Source organism: Pyrgilauda ruficollis, unplaced genomic scaffold, assembly GCF_017590135.1.
Source record: "Pyrgilauda ruficollis isolate IOZ18807 unplaced genomic scaffold, ASM1759013v1 scaffold139, whole genome shotgun sequence".
Taxonomy (NCBI): domain Eukaryota; kingdom Metazoa; phylum Chordata; class Aves; order Passeriformes; family Passeridae; genus Pyrgilauda; species Pyrgilauda ruficollis.
The window spans coordinates 1,312,240-1,339,538 of record NW_024512432.1 but is presented as its reverse complement, the minus strand read 5'-3'; the positions used below and the strand labels follow the sequence as shown (position 1 = coordinate 1,339,538).

The following is a 27,299-nucleotide window of genomic DNA, read 5'->3' as shown; positions in this document are numbered from 1 at the left end:
GACGTATATGACCTCACTGGCTTTAATTGGGAGAAGCCAGCATCCAAGCCATTTCCCAGATAGAAGGAAACTGGCATTAGGGGGGAAGTTCGGTGTCAGCTGGTAGAACGTGCACAATACCTTCTGTAATGGCCCCCAATTCATCATCAGCCCCTCCACCATCAGGACTTTGTCAATGGTTTACTCATCAATTTGCTCATGCACCAACACATGAGATCAGGAGACCGATACTGTGTCAGAGAGAATGATCACACAGCAGGAAAAAAGGATTTAAAAAAAAAAAAAACAAAAAAAAAAAAACAAAACAAAACAAAAAACCAGGACTAGCAATTTCTGCTTTGGCAAGGCAGCAGGGTAGGCCCAGGGCCAAAGGCAGGGTTAGCCCAAGGGGCTGTGACTCTGCTAACTTTGCACCTGCTTATGCAGGTCAGAATTTAGCCCTCTGGGGTTTGCTGGAACTTAATGCACAAAGAAAATGTTTAAGATTGAAACACCCCAGCAAGAGCCAGTAGCAAGGAAAAGTCCATTTGTTGTAGGAAAATGCAGAGAACTCTGAATTCTGCTACACACATCCTGCTGCAGAGAAGGTACAATTTCGGCCCGTTTGAGAGCTGCCAGCCACAGCTCTGCCTGCAGCGCACTGCTCCTGCCTGCCGGAGAGGCCACAGAGCCACCTCCCGCCCCGGGCACAGCCAGAGCCACCCCAGGCACAGACAGAGGTGGTGCCAGTCATTCCAAACACAGAGCCCCACCTCCAAAGGGATCTGTGCTCAGGCCCAGACTGAGTGGTCCTGTCAACCACTTTTTTCAAAACCGGGACAAGGCTGGGAAAAAGCTATTGTATATAAAGTACACATCATTGTATTATTTATTTTTTTTTACTGTGATAGGAACAGAACCTGCAACTCTGCTAAACCAAGAACTAGAGAAGTTCAAGAGATGGGACAAACAAAGTGCAAAACAAGCTTTAGAGAGGAGAGAGGCTCACCTTCACTCCATCACCAAGAACCACTGTATGTCAAAACCATGTCCTCTGTGTTCTGGTAGAAGGACAAAAAGATTTTCACACCTTTGAAAACAGATGCTAGGTCAGTCACTGCAGTTATTTTGGTTGGTTTTACTGCTTCACCTCCATGAAAAAAAATCACCTTCACCCCCTGCACAATGAGCAGCCTCACTCTTCATATCATATCACCAGGAAAAAATATCTGATTTTTCATGCCTCAGGAATTTCCAGTATTTAAAAATAATTATATTAACAGTCAGATTGAAAGAAAAATCAGCAGAGATGGACGGCTTTTTACGTTGGTTTGGGATAAAAAACTTAGATCTCAGAACATTTTCCAGAATTAAATACTTACTTCCAATTTATATTAAGAAGTTTTTTCTCTCTCAGACAGGTGAAATACTTGGTCTTTCCTGACTAACACATTTCACCAGGTCAACAGAAAACGTAAGTGAAGCCAGATGACTATTCAGGCACAAGGAAATGCACCAGGTAGGTGAAAATCAAGGGAAAAGATACCAAACTATATCATGTAATTAGTCTGAATTCTGTTCTTAGCACAGCTAATGAACACTAACACAAAGAAACTGGCCCCCAAGAGACAGCCAAATCCTGCACTAGCTGTAGAAGGCCTCTTGCTTCTTGCTTCCTTCCACTCCTAATTTTGTCCTTCATGCCTCTGCAAAATAACCTGCTTCTCCATGTCCCTTCTGTTGGTGTCGGTCTGCTCTTGTTCTGCTTTGGTTTTCCTCTGGCATTCCAGCTCATGGGGGTCATCCTGTACTCGTGTCCCAGTCCCCCCTGGCAAAGAGGAAGAGCTGCACGGGTTACTGCAGCACGCCTGATCTGTATTCTGAGCCACAGCTGGGGGACAGACCCCAGCCAGCCTCCAGCCACAGCTCCAGGATACAGAGCTGGGCCAATGAGGGAGAGACGCTGTCTGCTTACTGCTTCCAGCAGACATAAAACACAACTCCCAGTGTGTGCTCCCAATAAAGAGGGGCTGGAGGGGTGGAATTAATAGCTGCCGAGCATATCGCGCGCAGGATTGATGGGTTAAATAAGTAACAAACACAAAAAGCACACAGAGCAAACACGCAGGGGGAGGCAGGAGGGAAGGAGCAGGCACGGGCCTGGAGGGCCTGCAGTGCCATGGAGCCCCTCGGTGTCCTGGAACAGGCAGGGCAGCCCACGGCCATGGCACGGCCTCCCCAGGAGCTGCTGCCGCTCCGCTCCCAGGCAGCGCTTGCGAAAGCCATCGGCGCCAGAGCCTGGAGAGCAGGGGCTGCTGCCGGAGGGGAGGGCAGGGATGGCACCGGGTGGGCCTGGCAGCCCGCAGACGTGTGCCTGTGCGCTGGGGGAGCCCCAAGGGCGTGGGGAGGTGTCAGCACGGGAACACAGTACCTGGCAATGCCCATGGACAAGGAGCGGAAGAGAACATCATTTCTTTAAACTCATCTTGCATTCAGCCAGCTGCATATAAATTTCCCTCTATCTCATCAAGCTCTCACTGTTTGGCCTCCTCTGACTGATATTGGCTCATCATACTTAATCTAGGGTGAAATTTCCTCGTCTGAGCTAAATTACTCGCAGCCATCAAGGGAAACGATATTTATTTTTCGTGGGGCTAATGACCTGTCCCCCGGACCCACCCACTGATGGTTATTTACTAGGGCCCAGATGCTTGGGCTCAAAATGAGTGCTAATGTCAGCGGGGGCCATTCCTCATCCAGGGCTCTGATTGAATTGGAGCGATCCCATTGACATTGACTCGGTGACTTTTAAGGCCATTACCCTCAGCAAGAGATGAACCTCTCATCATTGCTCCGACACTGACAGCTGATTAGCGACAAATTACAAGCAGGAAGAACCTAAGACTTTGTTGGGTGATGGAGGGGAGGGGAGAGAAAGTGGAGGGGGACTTTGGAGGAGGTGTGGGGAACTTGGAGCAAGGAGTACAGGAAAAGGAAAGAGTGGGAGGGGACAGCAACACCCAGAAGCTGATGCAGCCTTTGGCTGATGTAGAACAGGGCCCACAGCCAAAGGCTGCAGAGAGGCAAAGACACGTAGTGACTGCAGGGAGCCAGAGTCAGAGCAGAGCTGGGAGAAAGAACCTCCACTTCCAGTCAGCGTGTGAAGAACGGACAGCGGGGCCAAACATAGCTGGGGCAGGCAGACAGCTTGGTGGCAGCTGTGTGCCAGCTCTCAGGAATGACAGGTCCTGTGAAAACAGAAAAGCCTCCAGGAAAGGAAAGGCGAGAGCTGCCTGACAACCCTGACATGCATTTCAGTTAAGGCCCTCATTGTCAGTGTTCAGGCAGCAACACCAACACGACTGAAGGTACTTTCACCGTGACCTGTTTTGTCAAGCACACTGGTACCTGTTTCTCTTTCCACTGCTCCTACATTACTGAGGGATAAAGTTTTAATGACTCCAGGTCACACAGTTTCAGTTCTAACCACAGGAACACAGATACTTCTCCTGTCAAACATGGAAGCAGCCAGGAACCCACACCAGTCTCCTGTGCCAACTCCCCAAACAGGGAAGAGTGGGTAGGTGTTAAAGGTAACAGAGAAAAATACTGTACCTTAGAGAAAATGCTACCCCCTGTGCATACAGCTTTTATCTGGATGATTTGTGAGGCATACTGTGCTTGCCCCCGAAGTAAAAGAGAGTATTTTCAGTGACCCAGTTAATAACGGAGCCATCCTGAAAGGCATTACAAGGAGGCTTGTTGCTCTGTGGTCCTGCGTAAGCAGGCTCACCACACTTCACAGCTCACAAAACACCAGGCCCATATCAAAGAACAAGTGTAATGAAATACAGACGAAGAAAACGCTGGCGAGGCTGAACCACCACAGTCACAACTGCCCTCCCTGAAATAAAACCTGGCTCTGTGCACTTGGCAAACAAATGCAGTAAGTGCAGTAAGTGCAGCCTGTCGGCTGAGGTCTGAAACCCCAAATGCACCTTCAGCAGCAGTCATGGCAGTTTGAATCTCAGCCCCCAGCTGAAGGAAAGCTGCTCTGAGAGGAGACCCCAAGCCTGTGGCTCAACCTCCCCTTGCTCCTGCTTTACAGCTGCATCCAGCACTTGTCTGCCACTGCTTCCAAGGAAAGGCAGCCAAAGTAGTTGCACTGCCCTCCCCCTGTCCTCTCCACACCAATTCTTACAGTGATCTCAAGAGGTCACTAGGAAAGGTAGCATACATTGAAACCTAAAATCCTCCTGGGGAGAGCACTGAGCAGTGCATTGGACTGGCCAGACAAGTTACTGTGTTTTATGGCCTGCCAAGAGCACCTGTGACCTCAGCTGTGCTCCTGGAGGTCTCAAGCTGCTCCATTTCAGTAGATGTAGATCCCTCACTGCAGAACTGACAGGACTGCCATCAGGCTTGGCTAGACATGACCAGCTGACACATACTTTGATGCAGTGACCCACCAACAACCCTACGCAGTGCCCTTGACAGCGACAGGCCTTGTCCCACCTCCTGCCCTGCAGGTGTGGACAGGACTCAATGGCCACCTCAGAACATTCTCTGAGGGAACACAGCTTGGCTTTTTGGACACAAGCATAAGCTATGGCAAGCGTACCAGCATGAAAGATGTGCTAAGGGACAAATGTCTGATCCTCATGGGAAGTTCTCTGGCTTTAAAAGATCCTAGCTGCAAAATTTCCACCTCAGAGACCCTCCATGAGCACATCACCCTCACTGAGGTTTTCATCACACAGAGAACTCACACTGCTACAGTTAAGTCCTCCTTTTACCTAATTTCCATCTGCCTATCCAGACCAGTCCATCAGTGTGCAGGGAACCCACCTGTCCCTTCAGCACTGGCCAGCCTGCTTTGAGAGAAAGCTCTGCCAAGACACCACCTCCCAGCCTTGCAGCAGTACCCTCTCCTGAAGCAGGACAACAGCAACCTGGAACACTCAATGAAGATTAAAAAAACCTCCTATGGACAAGCAAATGTTCACCAGCTTGCAACAATATTGAGCAGATATGGTGTACAGGAATGCATATGGCTTCCACCCTAAGAAAATGTCTCTCCAAGAACAGGACAGAGGAGTTTTTCTCCTTAGAATTAATCTCCGCAATAAATGCAGCATTGTAGGGGATTTGTCATCTTCTAGAACCGAAAAGAAATCTAGATAATTGGAGCAAGTCTAGTTGTCACCTGGTCAAACAAAACACAACCCATTCACCAACTGCAGCATCACAATACTTGGTCACCAAACTGCATCTCAGAGCTCACAAAGAGTATAAAAGATCTCACATCATCCTTTTAAAAACCCTGCACATTAAAAGGAAAAGATTTCTTGCAACACATTCTGCACAAGCCCAAAGACACCTGCTAGTGGGAGGAGGTCTGAGCCAAGCTGCCAGGTAAAAGCAGCTCGTCTCCCCGGCTGTGGAGCGCAGCGGGAAGCTGATGGAGTGCCTGGCTGCCTGTGTGTGCTGCACAGTTGCTGGGGTGGGTCTGTCTGACCACGCATCCAAGCAGGCTAATGCTCCCTTTCCCAGCCTGATTGGTCAATTTAGGTGACATATTTTGGGCATCTCTGCTTACTCAGTGACTGCAACTTGTACCCCGTCCACAAATCCCCATCTGCAGCTACAGATGGCCCTTTTTTTCCCCCCCTTCCTCCCTTCTCCATTGTGTAGAACAGCTCTTGGAGGCTGCAGAACAGAGGCAGAGATGCAGAATTGCTGTGCTCTGCCACACAAGCCAGCCAGACATTAAATTCAACACAAGCGAGGAAACCCCAATTCTGAACCTGCAAACTGTCCACTGTGCAGCCAAAAGTCCCTTTCTCCAGGTCTGGCTCGCACACAAAGCACAGCCCAACAGCAGCAGTTAAACACTGTTGTAGGACAAACCAGGGAAAAATCCTGCAGAGCTTTAACTGTGCAAACTTGATTCTTCTTTTAGTGTTTAATATACTTTATGCCAGACTTTGCAAAGTGTTCTCTTCTTCTGCACCTTATGAGGAACAATAAGACTTATCCCAACCTGGGAATAGTTCCAAAGCCTGGAAAAATGCTATGAGCAAATCCACTTTTATTTCTGTTGCAAAATACCTACCTGTCTTTTCTCACATTGCCTCATTCCTAACTCTTCATTTTCTACTTCGCTGCTGAACAGCAACAGGAGATAAAAAAGAGCTGTTTCTGCACTCATTTAGTCTCACTTGTCTTAGCCTTTAGTGCAACAGGACCCAGAGCAGGGGAAATGAGTTAAACAGCAGAGAGTAAAGACACAACTGTTCCTACACAGACTCACTTCTTTCAAACCACTTGTGCTGCAAGGAGGAGGTAATTTACCTGTACAGCGCTACCTAAGGCTGGGCTGTTGATGCTGCCAACCAAACTGCTCTCAAGCCCTAGGGCTTTTGTCTAGGAATGTATTTGTGGTTGTTCTTTTGCCTAGGAGAGTAATTGTGGTTATTTTTCATGGTTATCACCACTGCTACTTTCAAAGCAAACAAGCAAGGCTGCAGAGCCTAACCATGCTCCAGTTCTGCACCAATTACAAGTGCTTTTACACTTCAGCTGAAGCAAAGCAAAGCCTTGTCCTCCTCCCTACATTGTTCAAGTGCCTTTCCTGTATTCCAGTCCTTTAGACTACAAATATATATATTTCTTTTTTTTTTCCTTTTTTTTTTTTTGAGCCTATTTATTGCAAAGTCCTGTGCTTGTAACAGGCCCACCTTGAGCAATGTTAGTGACATTTATTTTACATTACCCCTAGTCTGAAAACACATTTCATGTGATACTTTGCCAGCTGGGCCCAAAACTATTAATCCATTTTTAAAATGCAGACAATTTTGTTTTTAATCACACACTTCTATTTTGAGTTGGGTGCACTGTAATCCATGGAGTTCTGTAATTTTCCACTTCATTTATTTTGGATTTAATGAGCTGGTAATAATGTATATTTCCAAATGAAATGACTGCCTGAAATGTGGAGCAGAAAGTCACAAAAGTAAAGAACTTGGGCAGGGAATGTTGCTGTCTGAAGTTTTATGGAAATAAATTGAGCAACATTAAGATCTGGAACTATAACAGAGTGAAAGCCGTGGTTAAGTGCTGATTTTCTGTTTTCAATAGTTCTTAAAAAATATTTTTAGTGCTTACTGTTGTGTTAGGGTGAAGAAGTCTTGGTACACCCCTGCACAGCATCAGTTGGAGCCCTGATTTTTAACTGCAGAGGGGAAATCCCCTCCTCCTTAGAGCCTTAGGTGTAATTCCCATTGCAATCAGCCCAGGAAGACTCGGGTGATCCACCTCCCAAATCAGGCTCCTATCCTCCGCTTGGGCAGCTAGGCCAGGGAGGTGACTTCATAAAGCTCTGAGCAACCAGAAGCTTTGAAAGATGCTTGAAAATTCGGCCACTTAATTAGATGTACAAATACGAGGCATTGTTTTGTACCTTGAAGTGCGTTCTTTGATGGCTCCTAGATGCAAACGACTTTTCCTCTGCTCTAGATGAGCAGGAATTTCATGCTAAGCAATAACAACCAAAAGACTCACCTGTTAAATGCATGTTTATGTCTGATGTGTATTCTTCTGTGTGTGTATGCTCCATCTGGGCACAGACAAAGGACACCATCATGGCATTACACCTATGAAAAAAACCCTTTTTGGTTTGCTACAGAGGGCAAGGATCACAAAGTAGCCAAGTATACAAAGTAGCCTTGCTTCATGTGAAAATACATGGGGTTTTCATCTTGGCTAATTTTAAAATAATCCTAAAAGTTGCATCCTCTTGCATAGCAGCTCTTTAAACAGAGTAATAGGCCCATCACCCCCACTCCCCATTCCTGGTCAGTGCCACGGAGTGCCAGAGAAGAGGCAGTGCTTCCAGCAGTGATCTTAGACAAACATTTGAACGGATAGCAGGCACAAGCCAAACGTTGTGTTTGGTATGGCAATCCCAGCCATGATCCAGCCCAGCCAGGATGTGTCATCTCGAGCTCAAGAGGAAACTTGGCAAAAAAAACCTAGGCTGTCTCTTTAATGGCAAAACTGCTTTTAAAGATGATGTTTAAAATATTAGTTTAAATGCTACATTCACAGTCCTGTTCTGCAAACTGTAAACAAAAGCTGATTACCCGAAGACATTTTCCTCTGTAATTAGGTTCACTCCTCAGTTTAAAAAAGCCCCACATAACTTGTAAGGAAAAACAGTCATGTGGTATATATCCCCTGCTCTCCTCAGAGCCTCTGAATAATGTGACTGTGCTAATTGGTACCCATTAGGGCAGGAATCAGAATCCCACTGCCCCAAACATGCTGCCTTTTCCTGGTAATTACAGAGCTGGCAAACACCCCCCCAACAATTTCGGGGCTAATCACAGTGAATCCTGTATATAGTGTGATGCTGCATTATTCAAAAAGGTAATGAAATTCCAGGAAACATCAGATGCAGCAGGTACACGAAGATAATTCTGTTTTTATAACCAATTTCAGTCAGATAAATACTAGAATCCTTTCCAATTTTCCCCCCATGAAACTAAAGTGTCACTGAGATTTACAGCCCCCTCAAGTTCTCTTTTCAGAGGAACATTCATTTACATAAACAGATAATCCCAGATAAAAATTTCCATTAGACAAAGGTGAAATGGATCAATTTTCTCTGCCAAGACAAATCTTAAATCTTGAACAGATAGGGTCATTATTACACCAGGCCCATTTCAGAAATAATGTGTTAAAAAAAAAAATCAGCCGATAGCAGCCATTTCCAGCTTTCCAATTATCTTTAAGAAAAGCTTATTCTGTGGACAATAAAGCACATTACTGCACAATATGATACAGTCCATAAAGATCACAATGTTTTATGAAAGGTTAAAGAAAGCTCAGCACATTTAGGGGAATGTCATAACCCACAAAGTCTTTCAAGACTTAACCAGCTCCCGGCGCAGGCCGTGCCAGCGCTGCGCTCCCGCTGTGGCAGCGGCGCTTCCCGGGGGCACCGGGGGATCGGGGATCCGTGTGCCGTCACCGGGCTGCCGCAGCTCCTCTTCCCCCGGGAAGGAAGGGAATTACCTGCCCCTTCTCAGCCTGCTGGGGACGAGGAGACGGCCGTGACGACACTTAGCACACACACGGAGCCCCTCTGCACCTGTCCTCATGACCAAAGGGCTCTTCCCAGCCCGCAGGGATACCTGGCACACAGAGAAACGTGGAATGAGGTCACTGTGCTGCCTCCTCCTGCTTCACCTGCACCCCCGGCTGGGCACTAACGGGGGGAGGCAGAACCCCAGCCTCTCCTCCCTGCTCCCCAGCACCTGCTGTGGCCTTCCCTGCAATGCCAGAGCAGAGCATCCAGCTCTGCAGCTTTTCCCCAGGCCCCAAGCTCCAGGGGGAAGCCGGGCAGCTGGGGCAGGAATACCCTCCCGCAGCAGGGAGGCCACGCTGCTCTCCAGTGCCACACAAGTTTGTCAGGCCCCTGGGAATGGAGTTTATGAGGGGTGACAGCAGCAAGGAGAAAGTGCCAGAAATCACTGCCTAATAGACACAGCAGTCAAAGCAAAACAAGCAGCAACTTACCTGAATCGATTTTTCATCCAAGAGGAATCAGATTTATTTGCCATTTAACTAACTGCTCCTTACAGACATCACAGGAGGAACAGGGAGAGGAGTGGTATGGGCGTGAGTGACTTGTGGCTACTGTCAGGAAACAAGATCCCCTCACAAGAGATAACCTGCAGGAAGGCTTTATCCTGCTCACTGCCAAATCCTGTCCTGCAGATCCCTAAGCCTGCTCAGGAGTGCAGGTGATAAGGCTGCACAAATCCCTGGGAGAGCTATAGGCACCACTTCAGAGCTGGGAGTGTGCTGCCACTTGCTCTGAAGAATGAGAAACAGGAATTACCTGAAAGAGAAATGGACACCAAAAGGCGCATCTGGACATGCTTTTCCAAAGCCTTATCCTATACCAGAGCATCAGGCAAAGTTATTTTCATTCCTTTGCTAAGAGCACCTCAAGACCATCAGGTGAACCCAACAGTCTCCGGAGTGGGGACCTGGTTCAGTGATTTTGTCTGAGGTATTTTAATTCCTTTGTTGCGATGGATCTTCTGGACTGAAAAGCCCAGTGGGACAGAGGCTGCTTGGTGTCATTTAGCCTTACAGCAGCCACCAGCCTGGGTTCTCTTTTCCATGGCCATCACCAAGAGATAGTGACAAACCTGTGGAGTAACAGCAACTCATTCCTCTGTGCAAGGAAGGCCATTATCTATCTAAATGCAAAAAAGATGTGAAACTGCACAAGCACTTGTTAAACTTCTCTTCAAGGGTCTTCTGGTTCAGCCACCAAAACCAGAGGCATACCAAATCTGAAAACTCTAATGATACGGCATCCCTATTTGCAGTGAAACAAATCTCTACGTGAGCAGCAATGAAAAGTTCCTTCCTCCATTGCTAGAAATGTGAGTACCTTATAGTGACACCAGAAGAAAGAACCTGACAGGGCCCAGCTGAGCCATCCGACTGTTTGCTACAGCTCTATCAGCTCACCAGAGAGCTGGCAGCACCAATGCTGGATGGAGCTGTGCAGGCTGCAAAGGATTAACACCACCCTGGTATCAGTTCTCATCAGATTTTTCAGGCCATGTTTGTGCTTCTATTTCTGTCCTACAGGAACATGACAAAAAGCCTGCTGTCACCTTCTACAGCTTGAAACTAACTGTAAACTATTAAAAGAATTACTTTGTGCAGAATTTTTGAATGCTGCTGGAATTTTAACCGATACCTGTGGTTTGAAAAAAGGGGATTTTCTGTAAAGTAAATAAATGCCCTGGTGCCAAATTTAAATTAAAACTAATCACAAAAACCACGTCTGCTTTATCCCACCCCAGACAGCAAAGAGCCCGTAAATGGCAACACTTGTTTTCAACTTTATAAACTCTTCTATCCCGTGTTTAAGTAAAGGATCACTACAGCTCACACGGGAGGCAAGAAAGAGCAACAAAGAGCAGAAGCTCACAACTATCATCTCTCAGACACACACAAACACTCAGATTTCACTCTCTGTGGTGGATAAGAGGTGAGACATTTTCAAGAGGGACAGTGTTTGACTTGCTGGTAGGTTTGGCCTGAAGACAAGAGATCTCCAACAGGCTGCATGATTCAGTGATCACTGCACAAAAGAAGCTGTACACGAGGGACTTGGGTTACCCATACAGGGATCACTGGATCACCTTTCAACCTGAGACGTGGTCCCAAACACTTCTAAATAAAGCGAGGTAACTGCTGCAACCCAGGAAAAAACCTAAACAACCCAAGCAGGATTTCCTATGAACCGAGACAACTGGGATAGATCACATTGGGGTCTCATCAGCGTGCAGCCTTTCAGCTGAATTTTGAGTAGCTAAGGCTGTAGAAATGACACAAAAAGAAAATAATGTCGATGTTCAAAAGCGTCAGGCGATGTGATTAAAGCTGTCAGGCACAGCGATCAGCATGGCTTCAATACACAGAACTTGCAGCTCACTAGAAGACACTACATGGCTGACTTCATAATTTTATTAAATTGCTTTAATTCTGAGCTGGGAAAATCTTCCAAGTAGAGCCATACTTCCTCTAACTGCTACTGGAAACTTTTTTAATGTGTGGAGATACTTGCTATTGCCATCACTGGCATATCAGTCATAACATCTAATGGTGTGGAGATTGTTGCCTTATAAAATTCACAGCTGGGTAGCTACATGGCTCAAGGCTAAAACCTACTTTAAAATCCAGTATTTTAGGAGGGAGAATGTTTATTAAAACATTTTGCCCATTAAAAATATATGACATATCATCGGTCATTCCATGTGATGCAGTGCCAGCCCTTTTTTAGGCAGTCCACTTGGGATGACTGCTGAAAACCTGGCAAGCCTGTTTGACAAGACCACATCCTAATAACTAACTAGTCCATCAAAACAAACCCCAAACAAACAAACAAAAGCCCCGCAAACAAAAACCCCTTAAAAAAGCATTCCAGCAGCCTGAAAGAAACTCACCACTGCCCCTGAAGTAGCATGCCCAGAACTCGCTCACACACAGAGCCACAGTTGGTCTCTTCACGCTGACAGTCACACACTGACATGCTTGCTTGATCTCCTCATGGCACAAGTTACACTGAAATAATAATGAGCTGCAGGTTTTAGTTGGGTTTTGTTGCAGTTTTTTGGTTTGGGTTTTTTTTTTTTTAAATAAAATGTGGCGAAGAGAGAAATGTTGATAAATATTCTTTCAGCAGCTCCAGGGGCATTTGGCATCCACTTCCATGAAGTGATGCATGTCTTACCTGGAGAATACAAGAATGAATACTTGGAGGCTAAACAAAAACCCAAGATTGCTGTCTCTCTGACCATTTCCCCACCTGTACTCTCTTTGTAAGGAGAGCTGCTGGCACTGCACAGCAAGGATCCCCCTTGTCCAAGGTGAAGCTCCCTCCTCAGTGAGTACTCCCACTGGAGTCAGCAGGGTCACCACGGATGGCCAGCATGAGTGACCGAGTTCCCCATCTGATCCCACCTCTGAAACAGCTGGCATTTCAATTGTTAATTGAGAAAATTATCTGAAAAGCTCTGACAAAGTTGAAAGGTCTCAGATATGCAGAAATGGATGTGCACTCAAGGTTGTCTGTTCTCCTGGCTTGTCACTGCCCATCCTGCAGCTCCCTCTCACTCCAGCTGGCAGTGGCAGGTGTCACCATGACCTAAGGAACCACAGCCCTTCCCAGCTGTCTGCAAGACATGCTTCCATTGGGGTTTTGCTTCCTACAGCAGCAGGACCAACAAGGCCAGGCAGGAGCTAAGAGGTCTCTTCCTGAACCACTGGCACAGCTTCCAGATAGCCAAGGAAGTGAGGATGAGGGCAGAGCAGGCTGTGCCTGAGCACAAGAAGGGTGACACCTTGGATGTGAGGTGTCAGTCATGCTCAGGGTGCTCTTTGTCCCATCAGGCCCAGCCAGACTCCTCAGCAGTGGCAGTCACCTGCTCTTCCTACTCGATGTGCAGAAGAGAGGGTTAAGCTGTCAAAGTCACTTTCCTACAGCAGGAGAGATTCTTCTGGGAAGTTAACCCAATCATGTCCTGTGGTCCCAAGGAAGCACAGCCTGTCCAGTATGTCCTGGTTCTAGTCCCAGATGAGTCTTTGCTTTGGACTAACTCTCCAGCAAAAAGAACACCGTGTTTTATACTTGCAACAAGTATGCCACCACTGCTAACAACCAGGAAAATAACCCTGACTGCAGTGCACATCCCCTTGCAGGAAAAAGCATGGATACTGTTATTCATACTTGTACTGTACAACTGTTCCCAAAATGTCAGTCTTCTCTAATGACCCTAAAGAGACTGAAAATTAAAGTGCAGTTCTGGGCAGGGAAGCGACTCTATTAAAAAGAGACAGAGAGAGCCCGTAGCTGTTCCGAGCAGCCTTCCAAGTTCTATATATTAACTAAGCCTATGCACCAAAGCCATGTTTTTAACTACTGTCAGCACTGCGGAGTCACTCCAGCAGCAATCGAGCAAGCTGTTCTGCCTCATGCCTCATCACCATTTCTCACACTCTGCATCAAAGCACCAACATTAGCAAATTCAGCTGCCCTTCAAACTCCCAGCTCCAGTCAGGAGGAAGCATCTGCGGCCATTCAGCTCCTTGCGAGGCTGCTGAACAAAGTCCCAGCTTGCCAGGAATACCCAGAGTAGCCCAGCCTGATGGCTCCCCGTGACACATGGCCCTGGCACAGGCAAGGGAGCTGCCAACAGCTCCACATCCCCACGCCGCTCCCGGATTCCCACTCCAAACCCCTCCCCGGCAGCGTGGATCATCTGCAGGCTTTCAGGAGTCACTCCTGCCATTCAGCACGTCGGCGGCAATCAGATCTCAGCGGTGGAAGAGCACACTTCACATGTTGGTAAGATCACTTCCCAGTGACACAGCACAGGCTGACACAACTGCGGCTGCAGCACCGTGCCTTCTGCGGAGCACAAAGCTCTCATTCCAGCAGTCAGAACACCGTCAGAAGGCATCCATCAGCTTAGCAGACTGCAGGAAAACAGGAAACAGAATCAAGACGGGCTTTGGGCAAGAGTAGCAGAATTCTAACTCCTCATGGCTCAGTGTGCACAGCACAGACAGGGAGTTCAATCACTGCCTCGTTTCTCCCAGAACACTGGGTTATTGTCATTCTGAGGTCACACAGGAAGCAGGAGCAGAGGCAGAACAGAATTCTCAAGAGTGGTTCAAATCCAAGTGCTCTGCAGCCACTTGTGGGACATGCTGGTGAGTTTTGTATGACTGGTGAGGCAGCATGATTTGTGAAAGGAAATGGCAAGGAGGGTGCAACTGGAGAACAGAGGAAAAATCCAACAGATGCTTCTAAGACTCAGAAACAATCTTCTGTGGACTTTGCTTAATGTTTGACAACTTAAAAAAAATCAACACATTAGCTTAAATATGTGGAAGTAATAGATGAAATGGTCAAATAATTTGGTAAAAAAAGGGAAAAATCAGGTAGGAAAGCTGGTTACTGATTCCCTACCCTCTTTTCTCTGCAGAGAATTTTCAGTCCAAGTAATAGCTGAAAATGGGCATTCCAGGTCTCCCAGGCCCACATGGAGATGGGACTGGGGCACCTACTAGCATGAAAAATGGACAAACACAAGACATTTTTAAAAAGGGATTAAAGCAATTGCAGGGCTTGTTACACTGTACTTGGCTCTTCACCAACTTCCAGCACTTCCTAATACACGGCCTCCTCCTCAGCACTTAAAACTCTCCATCATTTAATGAAGCTATGCAGAGGATGAGGATAAGAGAGGGAAAATGACCTGTGTATCTTCAGAAGATCACAGAATTCCAATTTTAGTAATCAAAACAACTGAGGAAAACTTATCTGAAGACAAACTAAGTAGCAAGGGGAAAACCCCAATCTGGCAGGCAGGTGACAATATCCGCGGTGCAGTGAGCCGAACAAGACAATAATTTCCTCCCCGTTTCCTGGATCTTTCAGGAGCATTTTTGGATGCAGGGCAAACCTTCATTTTGATATCACGAATTCTCAAACTACACCACTGCTGCTTAGCAGAGATTGTGGCATTTAGCGACACAGGAAAAAAAACATGATGCGCATGTGTTCATCTTGGCAGATGACGAAAAAACAAGCCAAAAGGAAGTGCAGTGAGATCATCCCAAATGTCAACACCCAGGCCTTGTTTGGGATTAAAGCAGTGCTTCATAGATCAGATTAAAAAGCCCACTGAAAGTTTGGAAGGACTTTTGGAAAAGGCCCAATTGACTTCAGCATAGAAATCCTCATCAGAACCAAATGATAACGCGTGTCTGTGGTCCTACTTACAGCAACATTCAAATACCTGGAGATATCCATCAGTACCAGTGAGGCTTTACAGCAAAACCCACGGGATGGCTTTACAGAAAGGCTGGTTTGACTTTTAAATGCCTTAAAAACACAATCCCCTTTGGTAAATCAAACTCCAGCCAGGTGACAGGAGCCTCAGACCTCCACAGGAACAGTCTGGCTCTTTCTTTAGCAAAGTCCCAAACCCATGTTCTTCTCCAAAATTACCTTATGGAACAAAGTTGTATAAATACATCAACTAAACTTACCCCAACTACAGAAGCAAAACATCTCAGTCAAAATAATTGGTCTAGAAATGCCTTCTGTTGTGGCACAAATTCCAGCTATGATAAAATTTTATAGGCAGACTGGAGTTCAAGAGACCTTTAACTATGAAAAACAAAAAACCCAAATCTGATGTGCCTAAAATTCAGGACTCCATAGAAGTGAAAGACTTTTTTCCTCTACCAATTTTTTTTTTTCCCTCTATCAATTTCACTGGAAGCAGACTGTTGTGCTAGGAAACACCACCCATATGATTAAGAATCTTTCCAAAGCAGCTTCTCTCTTTCCCTGAAAATCCCTTAAGTTCTCAAAAAAATTTCTTTATTGTCCCCACATCACTTCCACCTTCAGAACATATCCAGAAAAAAAGCCGTTTGTCAATTACTTCCAGTTCTTTCAGTTCAGGACTCTATTATGCTGCGCAATTGTTCGTGTGCATCTGCTTAACGTGGAGGGAAAAGATGTTGCTAAATTGGCAGCAGAACAGTGGGCAGGGCAGGAGAGGTGCCTTCTCCATTGTGTGCACAGGGCGGTTCTGCTGACTGCAAGGGCTCACGCAGCAGAAAAAACCCCAAATGCCATCCCTGCTCCTGCTATTGGCAGCTGCTCTCTTATCACCAAAGAGAATTTATCGCACCACTGACAGATGCTGAGATTCAGAAGCTGGAGCTGAAAGCCAAAGGGATTGATTCAAAAAACAAAAACACCCCTTGAAAAAAAAAATAAAAATATATATATATATAGGAAGAGCCCTACCAAACCAAGTCACTTCAGTGCACACATTATATGTCATCTCTCCATGGGGAGAGGAAAGAGAGAGCTGAGCCCCCACACAGCTGTCTGCAGGTCTGTCTGCAGCACGCCTGGAAGCTGTTCACTGCTAAACCAAAGAGCTGCAGGAAACCACGGAGAACTTGGCCACAAAATTCCTAGTGGGGACAGTGGGAGGAGAGAAGACTTTCAGGGAAGAGGACCTTGAAGTCAAGCTTTCTTGGCATTAAAGTCATTATCAAACACAAGATATTTGTATTCCTGGTGATGTTTCATGAAGGGAATTGGTGGATCAGGGCTGTCCTGGGATTTCTCTTCTTGCACACACACTTTCTCTGTCAAAGCCTCTTTGGCCCTTATGAGGCTACAAGTCTTAGTTCCTTATATGTGACTCTGCTGTGTACCAACATCCAGGAATCCACTGCACAGCTGCTGTGGCTACTCCCAAGAACTGGAGACAGGATTCCTGTGTTGCACATGACGAGGGGCTTTAATACCTCCCCTCCCAATGTCACACATGGCCCGGTGCACACGGACAATCCACGCACACGAACACCCACATGGTCCCTGTGGCCATAAAGCAGAGCCTGTACTTCATCCACAGGTTTTGCCAAATTGCTGCACACAACATGCCAATGTATCCCTCCTGCTTCCTGTCCCCAGGGAAAACACCATTGTGTCATCACAGGCAAAGAAACCCTGAGCTACCAACACTGCTGTAGGCACGATGCGAAGGAAGACATGCAGTGCCTTCTGTCATTTTCCTAACTAAGGCATCCTGATACAGGGTTATAATTCCTGGGCACTAATCTGTCTTTTCTGGAAAACTCAGAGCAAGCTGAATTCTCCCAGAGCAGCAGATTACAACAGTGGGGAAAGTTTGAGTCCCAGAGCACCTCCCATTTCCTTACTTGTAACGTGGAAAGCCCCCGAGCAGAACTCGGGAGGAGGCATTTTGCCGGGCACTTCAGAAGAGGACAAACTGGGAGCCACGGTAACTTTAGGAGCTTTAGCACCAGCCCGATGCGCACTGCTCGGGGCCTGCGAAGCCGGGCCCGCCGCGGAGAGCCCCACACTCTATGGAATGAGGGTGAGGATGAGGAGGCAGCCGGCGGGAGGCAGGCCCAGGTGCGGCGGCAGGACGGGCGGTACGTGGAGCAAGGCTGACACCTGCCGGGAGAGCTGGGCATGAGCGGCGCGGAAAACAGTTTCAATGCCTCAAAAATCAGCACCGGAAAATATTTCCACTCTTTCAGTTTTAAAACTGAACCACTCTGGGGTTTGCTCACATTCTGCCATCAACATTTGAGATATTTGGTTGGGATCATTGTTCTTCCCCCGGTTGTTTCCCGGAAAACCAGAGCATAAATGGAGCAGGGCACAAACAGATCCTGGGATTCCACACAGTCCGACCAGTTTTCCTTAACCGGATCGGCTCCAGGTTTCCAGCGGCAGAGCCCCACACCGCTTGTTCCCTAAATAAGTGAAATGTGGTGCAGGCACACAGTACCCGCTTGGGCTGGTGCCTCGGGAAGGTGCGGGGACAAAGGGTTCCCCGGGCGTTTGTCACCTCCCCGAGCCTGGGATCCCTGCGGAGCCATCGGCTCCTGCTGTCTCGGAGTGCCGGCTCAGCCGAGCGGAGCCGCAGAGCCCCGAGCCCTCGGGCAGGCCCGGGGCAGCTGACGGCTCCGTGCTGGGGGCGCTGCCCATTGCTCTGCCCATTGCGCTGTCCTGGGCACAGCCTGCAGCTGCCCGGAGCCCCTGCTCTCTGTGCTCCTCAGCAGGCAGTTCGGCTCCTGGGTGACCTCCTCAGCCCCCTCTCTGAAAGCCTTCCCTGCCTCCATCTGCACAGCTGACTCCAGTCCCAACAGGAAAGTATGGAACCTCTCGAGCGCGCTCATCTTTCCTCCCAATTAATCTTATCTGCCAGTAAAATTCGAGATCGTAGGAATCGAGTGTAGGAATTAGGGCAAGCTACCCAGGAAGGTCAATTTAGGTCAAAGCTACCGCACACAGATGGCTAATTTCATCCCTTACACATACAACACAATTGTTCAATAAACTCAAAATAAGTAGCGTAAGTAATTAATTTAAAGCTGCCCTGGTTGTTTCTCAATTTCCCCTATTAATTTAACCTATAACACTCCTCCTATCAAAGCTTCAAAGCTCTAACTTAACAGCCAATTAAAGCTTCTTTAGGAAAAAAAAAAGTGCTGTCAGCGCAGATTTCTTCTGACTGAGCCCCTTGAAGCACTGGGGAGTTCATTTAAATTGCACTGGGCTTAGAACCAAAGTGCTTTTTGCAGGTATAATCGTCTCAGTAAGCTAATGAGACAATGGACAATTAGGATTAATTAAGGTTTTTAACTCGGTATCAACTTTCTGATCACCCTTTGGCTCGACAGGTCTGACGCTGGAGCAAAGAAATCCCTGGGTGTGCCAGCGGGAGCTGGCAGGAGCGCACACAGTTCTCCCCAGCTCACTCACTGAGATCCGGGGCTCAGCTACGGCTGAGGGTCCCCCTGCAGAATGCCTCCTCTCTGTGCTTCTCTCCTAAATTAGGCTCACTAACCTCATTATGGAAAGCTTGGGTGAATGGGAAATCCTGAACCAGAGGAGCAGGACGGAACAGAAAACAGAAACTAAGTAAAACAGGAATGAACCATTCCGAGTCAGCCTCCAAATACATCCCGGGAAGCTGAAACACAAGCAAGTATCTTAAACCTGAGCCTGCTCAATTATTATTGTGGACAGGATTCCTCTGAGAAACTCCTGGTGTTCCAGGAGGGGGAAAAGGTACCCAGCACACGGAGCAGCTGAGGAGGCAGGTCTGCAGGGGCAGGAGCAACAGCGCTCTAAGGGCACTAGCAGGAAGAAATCTCAGTGAATGGCGATCAGCACAAATATTCAAGAGCTGCTGCTGACCGAATCCAGCTTTATTCGGGGAACCAGATGGCGTAACACAAATCTGGGGGTGACACGGCACAGCTGGCTCTGCTCAGCGCCTGGCCTGGAGTGTCAGGGTGGAGTTCAACCTCCCGTCACCCCCATCTTTTACTTCCCGTGACACATCTCTGCTAGGAGACAGCCCCGCACACTCCTCACGGCGTTTGGTGCAATGAGACCCAAGACCTTTGCAGGGGCCCTCCCGGCACAGGGCTGGCAGGGAGGGCCACGTGAACCAGCATCACCCTCTGGCACTCTTGTCTGCACCTTTGAAACCAAAACTCTTATTATTATACCTAGGGAATTACTGCTTTACCCCCCACTACTGTTTTTTATTTTTCTTTTTTTCTTTTTTTTTTTTTTTTTAATTAGCAAAAAAACCATTAAAAGCAACTGGTAACCACCATACAACTTTTCTTACTGGGGCAATGCAAACTTTTGGAAGAGTCTTGCTCGCTAATAAGACTTTTTTGTTACTTCCCAGAGTACACAGGGGAACCCTGAAAATGCTAGTAATCATGATCTCAATTAACCAGATGTTGCCCTTGCATAGTGCAATTGCAATTCCCAGGGGTTGTTTGACCTGAGAGGTTTGTTCCTGGACTATCTCACTGAGGTTTGCAGCCTCAGGCCTACCTGAGAGGAACGCCTGACTGGCCCAAAGGCACATCTCTGTTGTTTCGGAGGGCTGAAGGGTCCAGAGGGGCCGAAGGGGGTCCCAGTGTGTTCAGAGGAGTCCTGGAAAGTCTGAGGAGTCTGAGGCACCTCAGGGATTTGAGGAGTCCAGGGTATCTCAGGGGGTCCCGGAGGTCTGAGGGCTCTGAGGTGCCCTGGGGGGTTCTGAAAGTCTGAGGGACTCTGAGGACACCAGATAGTCTGAGGAGTCTGAGGCACATCACGGGGTCCCGCGGGTCTGAGGGCTCTTAAGACACCTCAAGGGTCTGAGGAGCCCAAGGTGCCCCGGGGGTACCGGAGGTCTGAGGGCTCTGAGAGGCCGCAGGGGCCCGAGGGGTTGTGGGCGGTTTGAGGGGCCCCACAGATCTGAGAGCTCTGAGGGGCGCCGGGGGCGTGAGAGCTCTGAGGCACCGCGGGGAACTTCGGACTCCAAGGCGCCTCGGAGGATACCGGAAGGGTCCTGCGGGGGTGCCGGGGGTTTGAGAGCTCGGACGGCTCAGAGAGGTCGCGGAGGCCTGGGGGCTCTGACACCGCTGAAGTGTCGGGCAGCCCGGGCCGCCCTGAGGGCTCCGGAGCTCTGAGGGGCTGGGGCGGCTCTCGGGCGCCCCCTAGCGGGCGTTGCCGGCGCAGGACGGGGCTGAACCGCGCGGTGACGCCATCGGCGGGCGCCGCGCGCTGACGTCATCACGACCGTTCCCGGCGCCGCTCCCGATCCCGATCCCGCTCCCGATCCCGCTCCCGGCCCCCGGCCCGTGAGGGCGGCTTGGGGCGGTCCGATGCGGCGGCGGGCAGGATGCACCAGAAGCTGCTGCGCAGCGCGCACTACATCGAGCTGGGCAGCTACCAATACTGGCCGGTGCTGGTGCCGCGCGGCATCCGGCTGTACACGTACGAGCAGATCCCGGTGTTCCTGAAGGACAACCCCTACATCACCGATGGATACCGCGCCTACCTGCCCTCCCGCCTCTGCATCAAGAGGTGAGCGCGCCCCGCGGCCGCGGGCCTGCCCCGGCGCCGCCGGCGCTCACCCTGCCCCGCCTTGTGTGCGCTCTCCCGCAGCCTCTTCATCCTCTCCAACGAGACCGTCAACATCTGGAGCCACCTGCTCGGCTTCCTGCTCTTCTTCACGCTGGGCATCTACGACCTGACGGCCGTGCTGCCGGCGGCCGGCGCCTCCCGCGAGGACTTCGTCATCTGCTCCGTCTGCCTCTTCTGCTTCCAGGTGGGCTGCCCGCGCTGCGGAGCCGCTCCCGCCGGGATCGGGACAGCCGGGCTCGGCGTGGCCCCGCGGCGGGTGACAGCCGCCGGGCTGGGCAGCACCGACACGGCCGGCACGGCAGAGTCCGGGCTGAGCGAGAGCGCGGCTCCGGGGCCAAGCACCGGCGCACCGGGATCAGCCCGGTGGTCGGGGAGGGCAGCAGGGCTGGTGGCCTCACTTTTTATTTGTCCGGGGAATGTGTTTGCGCAGCAGACATGTCCCCCGCCGCCCGTGGGCAGCACGCTGTCCCTGCGAGAGCACAGAGCGCTGAAGGCACCGTCGGTGCTCTCTGCAGGGTACAGGCTGCCTTTGTGCAGCCACAAGTGGCTCTAGTGCTCCTCCCTGCTCCTGCACAAGGCCACAGAGAACCAAACACTTGCCAGGGAAAAGATTTTAAGCCAGCCTAGGAGCGAACAGAGTTAAATTTCGGAGTGCTCCCTCAGTCAGGGCACACGGCGGGCGCTGGGCACTCAGGGCAGATTTGGCCTTTGGGCTGTGCCCTGTACTGGTGCGGATGTGTCTCCCCGGAGCACTGCCAGCTCTCTGGGCCTCAGGAGCCCACCTTTGTTACTTGCACAACTGGTTACCGTGCTTTGCAGTGTCCTGCTCCTGCTCCCCCTGCCAGAGCAGCTCTGAGGCTGGCTGGCAGGGATCACAAGTGCCTGCACTGGGATGCACTGGGCCGGGCGCCTGCTCCAGCTGCAGCCCCAAGGCTTGCTGTGCTCCCTGCTCCTTTGTAAGGAATTAACCCCCCTGCTCTGGCCCTCTGTAGGTCTGTATGCTTTGCTCAGTAGGATACCACCTGTTCTGCTGCCACCGCTCCGAGAAGACCAGCCGGCGCTGGATGGCGCTGGACTACGCGGGCATTTCCATCGGGATCCTGGGCTGCTACGTGTCAGGGGTGTTCTATGCCTTCTACTGCAGTAACGTGAGTCAGGAGCACATCCTTGCAGGGCTTGGTTCGTGTGCTCTCACTGTGGTTTCTGTGCTGCAGGAAGGGGGTTCAGTGCAGGTGTCCAAGGAGAACAGGAGTGGGGAGGCAGGGATGGGAACTGGGACATGTCCCTCTGACCTCAGCAGAACTGTGCTGGCTGAAGAGACAGGCAAATGCAGGTTCTCCTTTCCAAGAGATTCCTTTCTGATTGCACAAGCCTCAGGAAAATATTTAAATTTCTCTCAAGGCAGGGAAACTTTACAGGTCCTACCTGTATCCAGTGCCTGAGGCTGGTCATGGGATGCATCCCATCACAGGTACTTTATTCCAACAGCACTGCCCAGGAGGTAGCTGCTGCGAGGCAGAAACAACCTTATTTTCCCTCCTCCTAACAGAGGATGGGTAAATGAGTTCCCTGTCAAGGTCTGCCCTGGACGTGGCTGTCCAGGGGCTGAACTGGGCTGTGAGGCACAGTGCATTGAAAACATTTGGTGCAGGACCTGCTTGGAATGAAGGATGTGGTGCCAGGTGCCCCCCAGGAACAGTCCCCTCCCCTCAGTGCCAGGTGACAAGCACAGGGCTTGTCTCAGACCCACGGCTGGCGCTGGCAGCAGGGACAGGGAGGCACTGCCGTGCTCGGTCACTGAAACCTTCTGCCCACAGCTGACTTGTGCACTCCACAAACTTGCCTTTGTTTCTTTGTGCCCTCAGTACTGGCGCCAGGTGTACTTGATCACTGTGCTGGCCATGATCCTGGCAGTGTTTTTTGCTCAGATCCACCCCAGTTACCTCACACAGCAGTGGCACAGGCTGCGCTCCATCATCTTCTGCTCCGTGTCTGGCTATGGAATCATTCCCACCATCCACTGGGTTTGGCTCAATGGTGGCGTTGGGGCATCCATTGTACAGGTAAAAAAAAAAAAAAAGGGAAGGAAATAGGATTCCCTTTTGCTTTTCACTTGCCATCTTCCTTGAGTTCTCTTACACTTGGGGAAGCAGGAGGGGTTAAAATTCCTCTAAGGACAGAATTATTTTGGTTGATAGAATCCAAATGGGAACACTGCGAAGTGTGTTGAGAGGGGATAGAAGCTTGGGAAGCTTCCTTGTGCTGTGCTGCCCTAGAGCTGCACGTGGGAAGGAAAGCAGGATCCAGCTGTGTCTGTGCCTGGGCAGGGAGCAGCCTGTGCGGGCAGACCGCACCCGGGCCAGGGCCGGGGGCCAGGAGCTGAGGTGCCTGTGGAGCAGGAAGGAGCCTGTCAGGCTGCAGGAGTGCTCAGGGCTGGCCGCCTCCACAGCTCCAGAGGGCAACCAGGAGACACTGGGATGATGGGATGATTACTTGTCTCCTTCTCTGTTCCCTAGGATGGCAGTAGAAATCAGCATTCGCCTGCTCAGCCCTCTGTCTCCCACACAATCCTCCTCTGACAGCTCTTTCATCTTACTATTTTCCTGTTTGCTTCACTCCTTGGAATTATGCTGTGAAAGCAGCAGCCCAGTACAGCCAAAGGCAGTCTGGTGTGCCCCAGTATGAACCACCCTGAAATCACTACAGTTGCCCAGCAACACCCGATGGTGCTGACAGAAACACTTCATTTTCATAGTGAGCACAAACCGCACACACCTGGGCTGGCCTGGATGCATGGCTGTCCCCTGGGGTGAGGGTTCAGCCAGGTCCAGAGCTGCTGTGGAATGTGGCAGAGCACCTCTTGGAAATAGATGTGGCCTTCATACAGGACATTTCACAATGTCTCCCTAAAAACAGCAGTAGCAGTTATGCCCCCACTTTCCCATCTGGCTTCCCCTGGGGTGGCAGGATGGTGTCTGCAGTACACATTTTGTTTCCATACTTCAGAAAAAGGGCCTACTTTTGGTAATCCTGCTAGCAAGATGCAGCTGGTGGCCGCGTGGCTGGTGACTGACCTCCACTGTGAGCAGTGCTGTGTGCTGATCCCAGCCTCAGTGGGGTGTGCAGTGCAGCGGCCCTGGCCCTGGCTGTGCTGTGCAGGCTCAGGGCAGTGGCAGGTGACCTTGCACAGTCACATGCTGTGTCTGCTGTTGGCTGAACGGAGTAGCTTGTGTGTAGAAGCTAGGGGCTGGAATAAAAGAGGTTTCTTCCCACTCAGGCTTTCCCAGAGTTTGGCATGTGTGTCCCCATTGGATTTGTGCACAGCTAACACAGGCAGGGAAGGTTTGGTGCTGTCATGCCTTTTCCTTTTTGATCTTTAGGGACTTTCTTTCTGTTTTTGCCTTCTAACAGAATAGGAGAGCTTGCTTTTCTTTTGCAGGAGTTTGCTCCGCGGGTATTTGTCATGTACTTCATCGCTGCTGTAGCTTTTCTCTTCTATATTTCCAAAGTTCCAGAAAGATACTTCCCAGGTAGGAAATTCTCTTCTGGCTGTTTTCTTTTCTGCAGTTAAGCTTCCTACAGTGCCACAGTCCTTGCTGTGGGTGCTGAACTTCCTGGGAAAGAACAGGCTGACCATGTTCCCCATGCAGTGTTCCCACCCGGAGCAAAGGAGTGGGACGAGGCAGACAGCTTCCATCAAGTTCGTTAAAGAACTTTCCCTGTCACCCCTCACGGGCAGGGTGTGGCAGAGCTCTGCAGGAGACCGATTGCTGACTGCACTGCACGGCTGTGGCCGAGTTTAACAGCTCAACTCCATGCCCCTGTTCTCCCCCACAGGCCAGCTGAACTACCTCGGCTCGAGCCACCAAGTGTGGCACATCCTGGCAGTGGTGATGCTGTATTGGTGGCACCAGTCCACAGTGTACATCATGCAGTACCGGCACAGCAAGCCCTGCCCCGAGCACAGCGCGGACTTGTGAGCCAAGGTACGGCTGCTGCCACCCTCGGGGAGCAGGATACTCTGACCACAGGCTTCGGGAATGCTGGCCTGAACCTCAGCTTGCTGCCCCAGAATGGATCCTGACTGGTGCCAATAAAAAGCAGGCATGTGATTCCAGGCACTCTGCTCACCTCTGTGCAGCTGCTGGGCCCTTGAGCAGTTTTAGCGCAGGCTGGACTTAGCCCTGCCAGATCCCTTCCAGCTCTGTGTCACAATCTGAGTAGTCTCAAACCGTCATTAGTACTTGTCCTTAAGTAGCCTTTTCCTCAGGCTTTTGTCAGGTTTTCAGTCTGCTTAGCATTGATCTGGATGTTGTGGCAATCAGATGAGTTGCCAATTACACGTGCACAGTGTTTACCTGGTTTCCCTGCTCTGTTTCAGAGGCAGCACGAGAGGATTTGAGGGTCTGGGCCTCACGTGAAGAGCTGTGCTGTCAAGGACTGAGGCAGTTCCTTTCCTGACTGCTGGACTGTTACTCCCTTGCTGGGACAGAGTGTTACTGCAAGCTTTGATAAACACAGCAGCACTGCCTGGCCCGGAGGGGCGTTTCCTTCCCAGCCAGTTCTTGCCCTGCAGTCAAGATCCAAACAGCTCTGCCTGCAGTGGGACAGCGGGAGGCTGAGCTAACTTGGCGCGCAGATCCCAGCAGGATGCTTTGTTGCTGGGCAAACACCAATGGCTCAGCCAAGGCCTGGATGCCAGCTTTGCAGGTGGAGTGCAAAGTCAGGAGAACGCTCCTGGCAGTGTGCCTGTAAAATTGTAGGAACTGTGGGAGCCGGTCCTGGGTCCAAACCACAGCCCTGTGGGCAGTGCTTCCTTCAGCCTTTACGTGGAAGATGTGCTTATGCTTTGGCACTGGCACAGGGATGCATGAACTGGAACTCAGTGGATTTCTGTCCTGGATGAGCTCTCTGCCATTCCCTGGGAGATAAGATCCAGCACACCTAGATCTTCCTTGCAGATCTTGAAAATAGCCTCCCCCAAGGGGGGGGCGTGGTCGTGCCAATGCTTTAAGAAATTTCTCTAGATCCCTTCAGCAATCTGGAATCAGTATTCCAAAATATTCCAGGAGTAGCACTAAGCCTGCGTGTCCGTGTTTGTTGCTGTTTTGCAATCAGGGAACCTGCTGGGGATGCAGATTCCTGAACTTTGGCCTTCTCCAGTGTGCAGGATGATACTGCACTTGCAGACACCGCTGTCCAAAAGGACTTGTTTTCACAATCCTGCCGCAGTGCCAGGGCTGCTTGGAGTTCCAGGATGTGTTGTGGAACCATCCCTCATGAAATGAACACCAGGGAGCCATGGAATACGCTGGTTATTGTGCAGCACCGTTAAGCTCCAGGGGTGCCAGTCTTCCAAACAGCACCGGAATCCTTTGGACTTGTGGGTTAGAGGCAAGGGTGCTGCTGGGACACATCCCAAGTGGCTGTGTCCTTGTGGAGAAGGCTTCCCTCCAATCCACTGGGAGAGGCTGCCAAAAGCCACCTCCCTCTGGACTAAGGCAGAGGAGCAGGACTTGTTTTCTGGTCAGGGCGTGCCAAGGAGATGTGCAGTGGAGGTGGAAGCTTACAGACAGGCACCTGCACTCCTCAGGCATGGAGAAGGCAGGATGTGAACTCCTGTTGATGTGCTGGACAGGGATGTTGTCTGTTTAGGTCAGAGGGTGGTTTTGGTGTTTTTCTGTTGGTTTTTTTTAACTCCAGAAACAAGTATTGGCAAAACTGACTCTGCATTACTGATTCAGCTCCCACAGCTTTCAGCCTTTCAGTGTAAACACTGATTTTTAATGATTTTTTAACTTGACAGCCAAGCAAGTTTCAAGTGCACTAATTACTACTACTGAAGCCTGACAAGGAACTTGCAAGTGTAAAAGTCTCTTTCCAGTGTTGTGCAAAGTAATACCCCAATAATGTGTCTGTACTCTGAAATATTACTGACTTCAGCATTTGCTAATGTATTTTTATAATGGAAACTCCTAACTTCTCCAGCAGTTTCCATCAGATAAGGAAACTGATTGCCAAGCTGTGCATTTTTACCTGACACAATTTATCAAGCTGCATGATGATCTTTGATGTACATACTGATCCTATAAATAAATCCCAGTTCGTTGGTTTTTTCCTTGGAGTAACATCATTCCTGCATCTCATGCAGCAAAACAGCAGATGTCAGTGGCTCGGCCATGGAACTTGTGCCACAGACAGCGATTTTTGGGGGAGGCTCTCT

General features: G+C 49.8%; 1 protein-coding gene across 1 annotated transcript; it reads left to right on the top strand.

The window, feature by feature from the left end:
• The first annotated feature begins 20,538 nt into the window (after positions 1-20,538).
• PAQR3 (progestin and adipoQ receptor family member 3) lies at positions 20,539-27,192 on the top strand. Its single transcript, XM_041459647.1, has 7 exons — positions 20,539-21,016; positions 21,098-21,260; positions 22,069-22,224; positions 22,942-23,139; positions 24,516-24,606; positions 24,914-25,062; positions 25,458-27,192. The coding sequence occupies exons 1-6, from the start codon at positions 20,832-20,834 to the stop codon at positions 25,054-25,056; spliced, it is 936 nt and encodes a 311-aa protein (XP_041315581.1). The 5' UTR covers positions 20,539-20,831; the 3' UTR covers positions 25,057-25,062; positions 25,458-27,192.
• The last annotated feature ends 107 nt before the right edge of the window (positions 27,193-27,299 follow it).